We start from the raw sequence: 12,544 nt of genomic DNA, 5'->3' as shown, positions 1-12,544 counted from the left end.
ACTTCCAGGTTTACTGCTGAGCACTCTGGAGAGCCCTCCCATGCTTCTGTGGGATGCTCCATCTGCCCCAGCACCGCACCGATCACGAGCCATGCCGCTACCTCAAGGTATGTAGAAAAAACTTTTAAAGCTGTGCCTCTGTCCAAATCACTGATTCACTGAATCAGCATCGAATCTTCAGATTCGGATTCAGTTGAATTGAATCAGGGACAGTGATCTGAATCAATGGATTGAATCACTGTCCCTGATTTAGGCCGAACCTGAATTGAATAAGGCCCATTCTGCTTAGCCCTATTAAACACCCCAAGTTCCTAGTGGAGTCTGCGGGGGCAGCATGCCTGGCACCTTGAAGAAATCAGCTGCAAGCACAAGTGTTATTCTATACAAATGTCTTAATTAAAAAAAAAATCTTAGTAAAGCTCTTTGCTTTAATAGCAGCTTCATGGTGAAACTGGGTTGAAAATGGTTTAAATCAGGACAGAATTTGGTGTTTTTGCTTCATGGGATGCAAAAATACTGGCAGTGGTATAACTAGGGTGGGGTGAGCTGGATACCAGCAACAAGCACCTGCTATTGTGGGGGTGCTGGAGTCAGTCACTCCCTGACTGGGAATCTTTGATATGTTGAGCGTAGCATTTTGTTTTAGGATAGCCAAGGGAACCAAGGAGTCTTCAGGATCTAAGTGCTAGTAGTTCATAATTCCAACTGCATCATCTGGTATGGAAACACAAAATGAATTCTTCACATCATTATATAAGCTAGAGAGATAAAAGTGCCTTTTACTGCACATTTTCAAGTGAGTTTTCCAGGTTTAAATATTACAGACTTCTACAACTTCCCCTGGGAAACTTTTATATCCTTGGAGATCTCACATGTCAGGAAGTTTTGTCTGCAGTGTGGTTAGCCATTAAAGCATACTGAAGACAGGGGTCTCATACAGTACTATAGTAGCAAAATAGTCTATTGCCCTGTGTACAGTAGTATCTGTGGTATCAATATAGTATACAGAAATGGGGAAAAGTAAGACTTCATGCAGGAAATCTGTTCACTGTAATATCAAAAATCATCAGTGGGTAGCTAAGCAAAGCTTACCATCCACTATATATAGTCCCCTTCTATCATATTCCCAGTTGCCAGCCAATCTATGCATGATATCTAACCTTAGAGGGCTTCATCAAGTCTACAACTCCTTTTACATTTTAATTGGGATGTAGGAACCACCTGCCTGATCACAGGGAGCTATTGGTGGCTGCGCTAACTCACTGGTGTCTTTCAGTATCAATATAAATTTGGATTTATCTCCAGTTTGCTGTATATAGAGAAGCATATATAGGTATAGGGAGGTATAGATATATAGAGAGGTATATATAGGTGCAGGTATACAGATACCTGTATAGGTCACTTGGAGGGGCTCGGTGAATGTAATGACTCAAACGGTGCTCAACCTCTGGGCTAGACTTCCAAATAAAAGGAAGGTTAGAATATCTCCCTCTCCTTGAACACTTGAAACATGGCAGGTATAAGCCCCATGTGAGAGTTTCAGAATTTATGTATGTGTGGTGAATAAAGTGACCTAGACAGATTACTAGGTCTAGGTTCTGGATTCTAATTATTTATAAGACAGGTTATTTCATGCAACATGACCACATTTTTTTTCTTCTTGTAGGTTGAATACAATATCTACAAATAGAACATCTATAGCAGTTGCTGAAACCTAGCAGGAAGTATAAAGGCAGACGTATATGGTGAATGAAAAGCTGTTGACAGACAATCATTTTCTTCTCAACTTTTTCTTTTGTAAAGAAATTAATATATGATGACGAGTTTATTTTAGTGTTTGTTTTTCTCTCGATTCCTATGTATTATGCACTATGTGCTTTTTTCGTCCTAAATGGAATATCTCTTATCAGAGCTGTATAAACAGTTAGAGGATTAAAAAAAAACAACCAGTATAAGGTCATTTGAATTAAAAATGTAAATTTGTGTAGGCCATATTTAGAACACTTTTGATTTTCTTTTTGGGAACATTCACATGAGTGACTCTCTTCTTCATGGAAAGTTAGTCTCATGAATATTCCTGAGAGGCATTTATCTTGGAATCACTTTAATTTTCCTCTTCCTGTTTATAAAAGATTTTGTTATCAAGCCAAGGAGCAGCAACAGCGTTCATGAGACCAATCCAAATAGTTCTTGACGATGCCTCCACTTGGGCATGGTGACGCCAAAAAAAAAAAATAGGTGTCTTGCCTCGGAAGAGTGATCCAGTTCATCAGGATTAGGCATGTAAGATCCCTATAGAGTGTATAGGGATAGCCAGATCTAGACAATAGGTAATGAATGTTTAGGTATCAGGAGCATGTCTGAATTACTGGCCTTCTCCAGGATTTAGGATAATGACTCTGGGCTGCATATTAGGAACCTCCATCACTTTGGGATTAAGAGTGCCCAGAGGAGAGGAGCCTAGTTTGTGCCAGCTGTATTAATTCCTTGCAAAGTGCAGCACAGCACCTCACGGCTGCTTTCAGTCCAAAACTTGGTTGGGTAGTGGTGGTGCCCTCTGTTTGCACAGTACTCTAGTGGTTGCAGAACTCACTTTGGAAGGGAGAAATTATGTGACCAGGAAGAGAAAAAGAAATGTGGAACTGGCTTCTACAGAGAAGTGATGAGCATGTTTTCTTGGAGTTCAGAAAACCTGTGTTCTTGTCCCGACAGCCAGGGTTATATCTGTTTTAACCAAGGATTGTCAAATGTAAAATACATAAGCAGGCCTGGCAACCCAGTGCTCCCAAGAGTGTGTCCTCTGACCCCATGAACTCTGTGGTCTAGCTTCAATAGGAGAGTAGGGATGTAACCTATAACTTGGAAACTCCCCTGGAGATCTGAGATGTAGGTTTGAGTCTCCACAGGCTGAGGTGAATCTGGAACCTTGCATGGCTTCTGCCCAGGCCCAGATGCTGGGATCAGGGCCTTTTGGCCCCATGCCACTTCCACCTGGCTCCACATGCCACCATCCAGCCCTATGCACCAGGATCAGGCCCTGTTTTGCCCTGTACACTCAAACTAGGATACAGGGCCACAGCCCGTGTACCTGTGAGTAGCCCTGCAGGCAAATGAATCAGCGCGGGGGGCTAGATTTGGCCTGCAGGCTTGGGGGTGGGCACCCATGCATTAAGTTATTGTGCAATGGGTAGGTGTCACCAGCTGTATTCTCAGGTGGAACATGGCTCTGTGGGTGCCTAATGGACCAGGGATGTAGGTGGAATTTAGGACCCTCCTAGCTCCAGCCTGGTTCATAACTTGGAGTTAGTTGGGAGCTACTTGAATAGATGCGTGATCTGGTTTGCTTGTGTGAGTGCCCAGGAGCCTTACCTCTCGGTGCCTAGGGAATGTTTCAAGACACAATAGAGGCACCGTATGATTCAGGTTTGCTGAAGTAGGTTTGTGGCTGTTTGGAGCAGAGTTGATCTGCATTGCTTTCGGGACTTAATTAAGAGCCTAAATCAAAATCCTATTTTGGTGCCTACAGGAATGATCTGGCTGTAGCCCCACAACATAACTGAGTTGCCCATGTGACACCCCACAAAGAAACAGTGGTTGGAACAAAGATTTAGCTGGCATCCCCTCTGACTGAAATATGTTGGCACTGTGCACTGTTGCAGAGTTTTGAGTTGTGAAACTCTTTGGAAAGAGAAGCAAATGTGCAATTCATGGATAAACGACAAGCAGAAAAAAGTAAGTTGGCCAGTTCATTTGATGTAAATAGTTTGTCCATGTTTAATCACTAGAAATATCCTGGGGGAAAATGGCATGAGATGTGAGAGAGATGCTAGTTACTAGCAGAGATATATAAAACAAGCAGCAAATGTATAAAAACAGATTTTTTTTTTCACATTCACTGCCCATCCATCTATCCTTTTTGAGATCACTATTAAATATTCAAAGTTAAAATTTTTCCTCAGCCTCTACTCTGAACCTCTGCTCAGAGCGACTGTAATAAGAATTATATTCAATTTGGTACACACAGTACCCTCTCTCTTTCTCTAGCTTTGCCATGCTGACACAGGCACTTTTACATAAAGGTACTAAAGCTTATCCAAGCATTGGTGTTTCAATGGCAGAGTTCCTGCCTCCCATGCAGGAGACTTGGGTTCAATTCCCAGCCAGTACAGTGGCTCAACCTAATTTAGTTCTCTGTGAAGAAGCTTATTGGTAACTTTCACTGCAGCATGGAGGGGGATTGGCTCTGGGATGTCTCTTTCACAGTATGACCTGGACCCAGGGCCACCTCTACCACATTGGTTGAGCCTGCCCTTGGGACATGACCTGACTGGTTCTCCCCCTCTATGCGGCACTGGTCAGGCTGCAGCTGGAGTACTGCGTCCAATTCTGGGCGCCGCACTTCAAGAGGGATGTCGACAGCATGGAGAGGGTCCAGAGGAGGGCCACTCGTATGATCAGGGGGCAGCAGGGCAGGCCCTATGGGGATAGGCTGCGGGACCTGAACCTGTTCAGCCTCCAAAAGAGAAGGCTGAGGGGGGATCTTGTGGCCTGTTACAAACTAGTCAGGGGGGATCAGCAGGCATTGGGGAAGTCACTGTTTCCCTGAGCACCGCCAGGAGTGACCAGGAATAACGGTCACAAGCTGGCAGAGGGTAGATTTAGGTTAGATATCAGGAGGCGCTACTTCACAGTCAGGGCGGCTAGGGTCTGGAACCAGCTTCCAAGAGAAGTGGTGCTGGCTCCTACCCTGGGGGTTTTTAAGAGGAGGTTAGATGAACATCTTGCTGGGGTCCTTTGACCCCAGTCCTCTTTCCTGCCATGGCAGGGGGTCAGACTAGATGATCTGCTCAGGTCACTTCCGACCCTAGAAACTATGAAACTATTAATACTTGCCCGTGTCCAAATCAAAACATCTTTCCTATTTAATGTAAAATTTCAAGGATAGGCTTAGTCTCAATTGCTCCTAAAACTATCGCCACAAGTCTCTTCTTTGTTCCTTAAAGGAAAGACAACATTAAAAAAGAATTTCAACTAATAGCCAGTTTAAGGTGAGTAGTTACAAAAATGTGAGATGTTTGTAGCTTGTTGTTATTTCACAGCTGTGTTTAACATATGTTTTCTTGCCATAGCAATTTGAGCTCCTATTACAGCACCTCTGTTGGGATGGGTAATCTGGCTTCATAAAATAGTACCAGGGAGGCTTAAACCAAGAAGTTTAGTTTTGCAGTTGTACCTACCAAGTCTCCCATGGTGATATAAGCAATTATTATTCTATCAATTGATTTTCAGACCAAGTAGTGTCAGATGAAGTTTGCAGGTCCTGAGCTGGTGTCACAGAGCACTCAGGTGCCCTGCGCCTGAGAGCAGAAACAGCTCCAGAGAGACCCCTAGTGGCAAGAAGGGGGTGGCCCAGCTGCCAGTTACCAGGGCAGCCAGAGTCATAGGTGCTGGTTGCTAGGACAACCACTGGGGAGCCAGCTGACAGGAAGGGGCAGGGCCTGGCTGTTCTTAAGCCCCAGGCATGAGGCCAGGAGGGCATTTCCCCTCTGGCAGCCAAGGGAGGAGGAGCTTGGCCAGTGCAGACAGAAGTGAGAAGCCCAATTGCATGAGTAGCCCCTGGTCGCTGCTGGGGGCTGGAGTATTTGGCCGGACGGCTTAGCTTTTTATGTTATAGCCCAGGGGCTTTGTGTTTTTGTGTTTGCTGTTTTGACTGGAGGACTGGGTGAGGCTACTAGGGGTTGGAGAAGGCCTCATAAGGGTTCCAAGGTAGCGTGAGGACCCTGGAACCAGGGAGGGTGTGGCATTTTGGGGTGCACTGACCCCAGCCCCAGAGAGAGAGAGGGCCGTGAGGAGTGAGAAGCCCCAGAGCGAGGGGGCAGCGCGAGGCCCCAGAGCAAAGGGGTGATGAGCAGCCCCAGGGAAATCAAGGAGGGGGCCAAAGCACAGCAGGGCCCAGGTTAGAACCACGTTACTAACATCTGCGAGGCTTGGGCTGCGGTGTAGGGAAGGAAAAGGAGGCACAGATAGCGCCCCCTGGCACCGGGGCGCATAAAGTGGGCAGCCTCCCACTAATTACATCAATTACTTAATCAATTAAAATCAAGGCATGGCAGGCGAGTAAGCAGGCGGTTGGCCCACAACAGGAGGGCGGAGTCACCAGTAGAAGGGCTCCGGTAGCGCTACTCCTGTCACAGCTGGGAACAAGGGAGAATACACATTCCCCTTTTGAAAAATGCTTGCCTATTTAAGCAGAGAAATGAATGGAATCAATCCTAGAAGTGTTGCTGTTTCTGGTGAGTAAATGCTCACCTTTCTAACAAACTAGAACCGTCTTTTAGGGAATTTCCCTCCCCATGCCCAGCTCTCCTGCAAAACAACATCCATATAAAGAGAATTTACAACCCCCTGGGATTGCAAGTTGTACTTGGCAGTTCAGTGCGAATGAAAGCCAGGGGATGTCTTTCTTTGGGACCCCCAGGTACCCAGCATCTTTTAGGATTTGGCTATGAAAGAATTCACATTCAATCCATTTCTGTAGTTCTTAATCAGTGTTTGCTCAGATTAAAATGCCATTGGTGTCTGTAGGATTTTAGCTTAGTTAAGAAATGTTTTAAGACCCACAGGCTGAAGTTCTTCAAGTGGAGATTCATTGTATCAGATTTCATGATAGACTTGAAAGAATGATCGATATTCTGGCCAGATTTCAAGGCAGGTGATTTCATAGTGCTTGCCCAAATTCTTGCTATGGTTTCAATAAGATAAACTTTTCTTTCTTTGCTTCTTGCTTTGAACAACTGTATAGTACATCATGCACGTCAAGATCAGAAGATTAGATTGTCCAGTTTGACCTCCTGAGTTAAACAGTTCCTAGGATTTCAGCCATTTCTCTCTCCATTGAAGGTGTGATTGTAGAGAGCTTAAAGAGACTCCCTATAGATCCACAGGCATGAGCTTGTGTCTAGCTTCAAACATGTGGTACACGCTATAGGGACCCGATCATTCAGACTGAAGGGGTTTGAAAATATCCGGAGATGGACCACTTTCCTTGTTGATTTGTTCCAATGATTAATTGGCCAGCTATGATGATATAATGTAGTTTACAAAGATTTTATTTACAGATCTAAAATTCTCAAAATATCCACCACTAGAAAGTTCTTTTAACTGGAGCTTATATAAAATATAGACAAGCTAAAGCCAATTTAAGCATGAAGGACGATGGCATATGACTGAAAGAACATCTTTTGTATTGTGTTTTCAGTAATACAGTATCATCATTGAACTTCGTGCTTTGATGTATAAACATTAACAGAAGTGATTTTCAATGCAAAACCACACTGTGTCATAAAGGATATCATTATAAATGCATCTCCCTCGTTAGGTGCCTTATGTGTACAATCAGATTAAATTGCCATGATTCAAAGTGATATCATTTAAAGTAATGAAATCTTAACTTTCTGCTAGTGCCTCATGATAGAGAGAAAAGATTGAATTAGAGTCCGCCCTGACTATTCAAAACAGCACTGTTTTCTAATTCTCAGGTATCAAGAGCAAGATGGAAGCCCCAGTGCAATCTAGTCCCTGAAATGTATTTCATGGTTACAACACAAGGCACATATGGAAAAACAACACAGATCATGTGATTGTGAAGGTTTGCTTGTCATATAGATGCAAACAATGGATTCTAAACCTAGAACTGTAAAGGCTTCCTCTATAGACTTGCAAAATTTTGGGACCATAGTTTCACTTTCCCACCTAGAGGGTTACTGGATGATTTCTAGCCAGCAGTCTACTTCCCCAAGGGAGCTCATCAATACTTCCTTTATTTGGCTTTACCTTTCATTTGAGAAGACAGGTTTTCTGATGGACTAAGAGACCTTGGGGTTGGAAGAAGAAACTTTTTTGTTAAAAATCGGAAGAAAGTTCAAGTCCTGGATACCAAAATCCTGGGGCAAGAGTCTTTGAAGAGTGCATGGAATGGCTGCTCATGGTTTACGTGTTGCTATATCAGGAATACTAATGAGGGAAGGACCTAAAGACTGCTATGAAGCTTTTTGGCCTGCACAGCTAGAGCTAAGTCAATAGTGGCATGCCTAGAGTGAAAATGGGAAAGCTAAAGTTAGAGTGTGCCCAAACAGGAAGAAAATGTAATTGGCACATTGGCTGGGTACCGTGGTAACAGATTTGGGTGGTTTGTGTTTGGCTTACCATTTGGACAGCTTGTGCATGGATGTTCTTCAGTTTCCTTCCTCTGGAGAGTAACCTTCCTATGACGAGTCTCCACAATCCTTATATTTTCAATGTTGTACCCATGGTTTCCCAGGCACATGTTGACCATAGCTCCATTTTCCCACCTTTTGAGGCTTGTGGAAACTTCTTACTGATGGTTCCACCTTGGTTGAGGAGGCCTCTATGTTTCCTGTTTCTGACTCTATTTTCTGGAGGTTGTGGCTCCTGGAAGGTTCTTGCATCCATCAGAAGCTCATTGTGAATAAACTCGACTACAGTGCCAATTCTCACAAGGACCATCTTTGCTGTAGGGATGAATTGGAGTAGCTCTTCTTGCCCACTCGCTTGGCTGCACAGATCTTCCAAGATGTACAGACTGTTTTGAAACTGCTGCTGCTGAGCAATAACTCTGTCAGGAAAGGGAACACGACTTCTGTTATTGTTGCTGCATCTCCATACACCCACCACAGCAAAAGGCACCTATCTAACTTCCCACACAGAGCTCTCCCCCTCTCCTTTTCCCTTTTTGCCACCATGTTTCACTTTTTTTCAGGATCTTTTATAGAACCTATGTCTTATACTTTGTCAGTGGATATGGCGTATCCCTCCACCAGTGTAATATACTGCTCTTGGCTTAGCTTTCTCCACCATGCTTCCATTTCTCAAGTAGGCTGCTTTGACCCTGAGGTTTCCCCCTTCTGAATTAGTGTCCAAGCAGAAACAGAAGCCTGCTTTGCCATTGCGATGGGGACCATTTGGTATTCTGTCCTTCACTGGGAAGAAACAGTACTTTATTAATCAATATGGAGACCCTTGTACCAGGGACCAACTATAATCCACTACAGGGCTTAGTAATTCTTTGATTACTCGCTTCTGAAGAAACTTTTTCCCCATTGACTCAGGGGTTTCTACCTTGATAGCTGGCATTATGCCTTCTCAGCATGATAGAAGTAGTACATGGTTGCTGTCTTTCTTTGTCCAGTCTTGCAGCTTGCTTCTCCTGGTTCTCTTTCCAGGCTATCAGTGGTTGCTGTCACATACAGTAAGTTTCTGACTGTTGCAAGCATATCCTTCTCGGCTACAGATTCAGTAGGTTTTCTGTTGGGCTTCTGGCGCTAAGATACCTGTGTGCTTTTTCAGTGATTTCTGAGGCATTCCAGCATTCATTGCTGATCAGTTCCTCCCTTCTTACTTGTTGGGTCTATTTTTCCCTTTTGCCAAAGACACACATTGCTCTTCCTTGACTGATCAAGCAGACTTTTTAATGCATATAACACATAGTCATGTAGCTCCTGGATGATGGCTCTCATCAGCCTTTTCACACTGAATGCCCTGGAGTATCTTTGTTTGGGCCTGGACTCTGGCCAAAATTGGATGAGGTTCTGATATAGCTTTTTTCAAGAGTCAGTTTCTTCTAGACAGATTTATGAATAGGGCTCAAATACAGCCTGTCCTGCAAATGATCATAGTTGAGAATTAGGAAGTCATTTTGTTGGGCTTTCTAAATTGTACAGTGTGTAAGCCTGTATCATCTAGAAGGTGAGCCTGTATTTTGCAGGCCATCTAGTATGGTTTTTATGCTACTCTCTGCGGATGCCACAAGAAGACAGTAGATGTGTTGGCACCAGTCCACTATACCTATCAGCCTCCTAGGACGCAGTCTGGCACATATATCCAACTACTAAGTTGTTGTAGGCTGTTCTCTGTCAGCCCATGGTGAGATGCATTGTGGAGATAATTAACAGGAACTTTATCTTGTATGGTTAGAAACAGTTAGCCAGCTGAGGCACTTTCATAATGGGCTTCCACAAGTATTGACTCTGGCTCCTCTCCTTTTCAATACATATGCTGGTATCCTACTAACAACTACAGCCCATTAATACGTATGAATGGATGACATCTGTCTTGCTGATGCAGGCAATGATTTGCATAAGTCAAGAGGTCACTCAGCCGGAACATAAGTGTTCTGGTTACCTACTTTTCTCAGTGTAAACTTACATTAAGTGAGTGTGAGTTACCACAACCTGCCACCTAAGCAATTATCTAGCCAATTGCTCTTGCAGACTATATTAAGAAATGACCACTCCCCTTCTAGGCAGTTGTTACATAGCTAGAAGTCAAGCGGGATCCCAGCCCAATGTACCACTCTCATCTCAATCATCTAAAACAAAAATCCCCTTTTGCACTTCTTTGATCCATAAATTGGCAGGAACGTCCTGGGATGCAGAGGTTAATGACCTTCAAACCTTCATCTAAGGCAAGGTACTTGCTCCTGCAGAATATTGGGCAGCAGTAAAGGAGAGAAGCCAATAAACACATCCCGTTGACTCTGAACCAAAAAGAGTGGCTCCCACCACTAGTGGCTGCTTTAACTGTATGTTAACATCTAGTCTGTATGTGTTAGCTCATGTGTCCCCATCCAGAGCTTTCATTGAGGTGCCATCAGCCTCAAGTCTTCATGGAACGTGGATAAAAATAACTTGCTACTGCAAGGCTCGCCATGTTGCTGGTGAGCATAGATAAGCCCAGAGAAGGTTCTATAAGATCAGTCTGCTTCCGGAAGAAAACACCTAAACTGGCAGTTATTGAAGACTTGCACAGATTGACCTCAAGACATCCCTCTGTTGTTGCCACTCAAGCATTCATGACCAGCATGGCTAACTCAGCGTCATCCACAGCTGAAGGACACGTATCAGGGCTGATATCCATGTCCTTGCAGAATGGCAATAGCTCTGGAATGGAGAGGTAGGCATGCTGATAACACTTGGGTCCTTGGATTGACATTCACTCATTTGTAACTGGAGTAACAACTCTAGGATCAAGCTGAACAGGATGCTGACCAAGATAGTCAGAGCAGAAGCAATGATGCCAAAATTTGGTCCGAGTCAATCCTCACAGTGTCTGACTGCAAGGCAGCACTGCTGAGAGTTGAGCACATGATTTGCATTTAGACAGCTAAATTATATGATAGCACCCTATCCATAGAAATAATTCTGGTGAAGTAGAGGGATGATTCCTACAAGTTAAAGCTGTAGGACCAGATCCTACAAGGATGTGCAGTGTACAGATACCTGAATGAGCTCTGGACAAGCTAGCTCAGGTACCACACAGTTCAGCTGTATAAACGTGGCCCAATACCTGGGCTGACCCATCCTTCTTCTCAGCAAGGCTAATTTGCTTGTACACAGCACCACACTATTGCAGCTATGCTACTTCTGGGACCTGAGCTATCTCAGCTCCCTCAGGCGGCTTTACATGGTATAGCATCATACCATGCAGGCATGCCTTTAGGCTATGTCTGAACTATAACATTACTATAAGTATATCCAGCATGCCCTGGCACAGGGCGTGTTTCAGTCAGAGTAGGAATGGCAAGTAGTGTACAGTTGTTGTTCTGCATAATTAATAGTATTACCTTGCATCAACTTAGACTGGGCTTACCACAGTCCTTGCTGTTCAGTATTCTCCTAATTTAGTAATGGATGTAAAGTTGATGGTATGGACTATGCAGTTTTAGGTCTAAAAATTGATGGTACTGGATTATGCAATGTGGTCTAATCTGCACCAGAGAGCCTACCGATATTCAATAATTCAAGATCATGAGGATGAAGTAGTGACTTAAAATCATCATTGACACTTCCTCCCATGATTTTGCACATTGAAGAAAGAAGGTGGCCTATCATTCTGCCCCACTAGAGGCTCTGCACCTCCAGAGCCACTTCATAGCATCTGAAGATCTGCTGTAGCACAGTTAAGAATCAAGTTTATGGGGTTAAGTTACTCAAGAGTTACCATGGTGTTGTTCCATGCACAGAGCCCTGTGCAGTAATAAAGGGACTCTGGTTGGACTGTAGCAACGTGGATCTTTATGTTAAGTGCCCTGTATTCAGTGCCACTGCTTGCAGCCATATAGTGCATTGTGTGCTCAGCCCTGTTGCACCATCTCCAAGTATATGGAGCTTCCTGGTGTCGCCCTCCAAATCTTTCCCCCTGCAGCTCCTGTCTAAACCTGCTGCAGGTCGTTTACGAGTGTGAAAGGATGTGCCAATCAATAGCACTAAATTCTGGCCCAGCAGGGTAGGAAGATTTAGAAAAATGAGCAAAAATGTAACAGGTAACAAAAGTGAGATGTTACAAGAAATGGTCAGTCTAAGGCGAGGCTGATGGATTAAATATTAGTAGTCTAGAAAAGAGAAGGCTAGAGAGTAACTTATACTGTGGTTTATAAATAGCTTTTACTACTAATAATGCAGATGAAGGAAGGGAATTATTCACAGTCTCAGAAGATGGTGGTATAGGAAATCAAGCTACAGGAGGG

The 12,544-nt window shown here is 43.9% G+C and overlaps 1 protein-coding gene across 1 annotated transcript in view; it reads left to right on the top strand.

The window, feature by feature from the left end:
- OPN5 (opsin 5) overlaps positions 1 to 1,718 on the top strand; it is a 34,786-nt gene extending 33,068 nt beyond the window's left edge. Inside the window, exon 6 of the mRNA XM_019538095.1 lies at positions 1,667 to 1,718. Within this exon, the coding sequence (XP_019393640.1) occupies positions 1,667 to 1,718 (52 nt within the window). The remainder of the gene's footprint in view (positions 1 to 1,666) is intronic.
- Positions 1,719 to 12,544: the final 10,826 nt, after the last annotated feature.

The sequence above is a fragment of the Crocodylus porosus genome, unplaced genomic scaffold (genome assembly GCF_001723895.1).
Source record: "Crocodylus porosus isolate Cpor-Errol unplaced genomic scaffold, CroPor_comp1, whole genome shotgun sequence".
NCBI classification, from domain to species: domain Eukaryota; kingdom Metazoa; phylum Chordata; order Crocodylia; family Crocodylidae; genus Crocodylus; species Crocodylus porosus.
The sequence above is the reverse complement of the archived record's forward strand: the minus strand, read 5'-3'. Positions and strand labels throughout refer to the sequence as shown.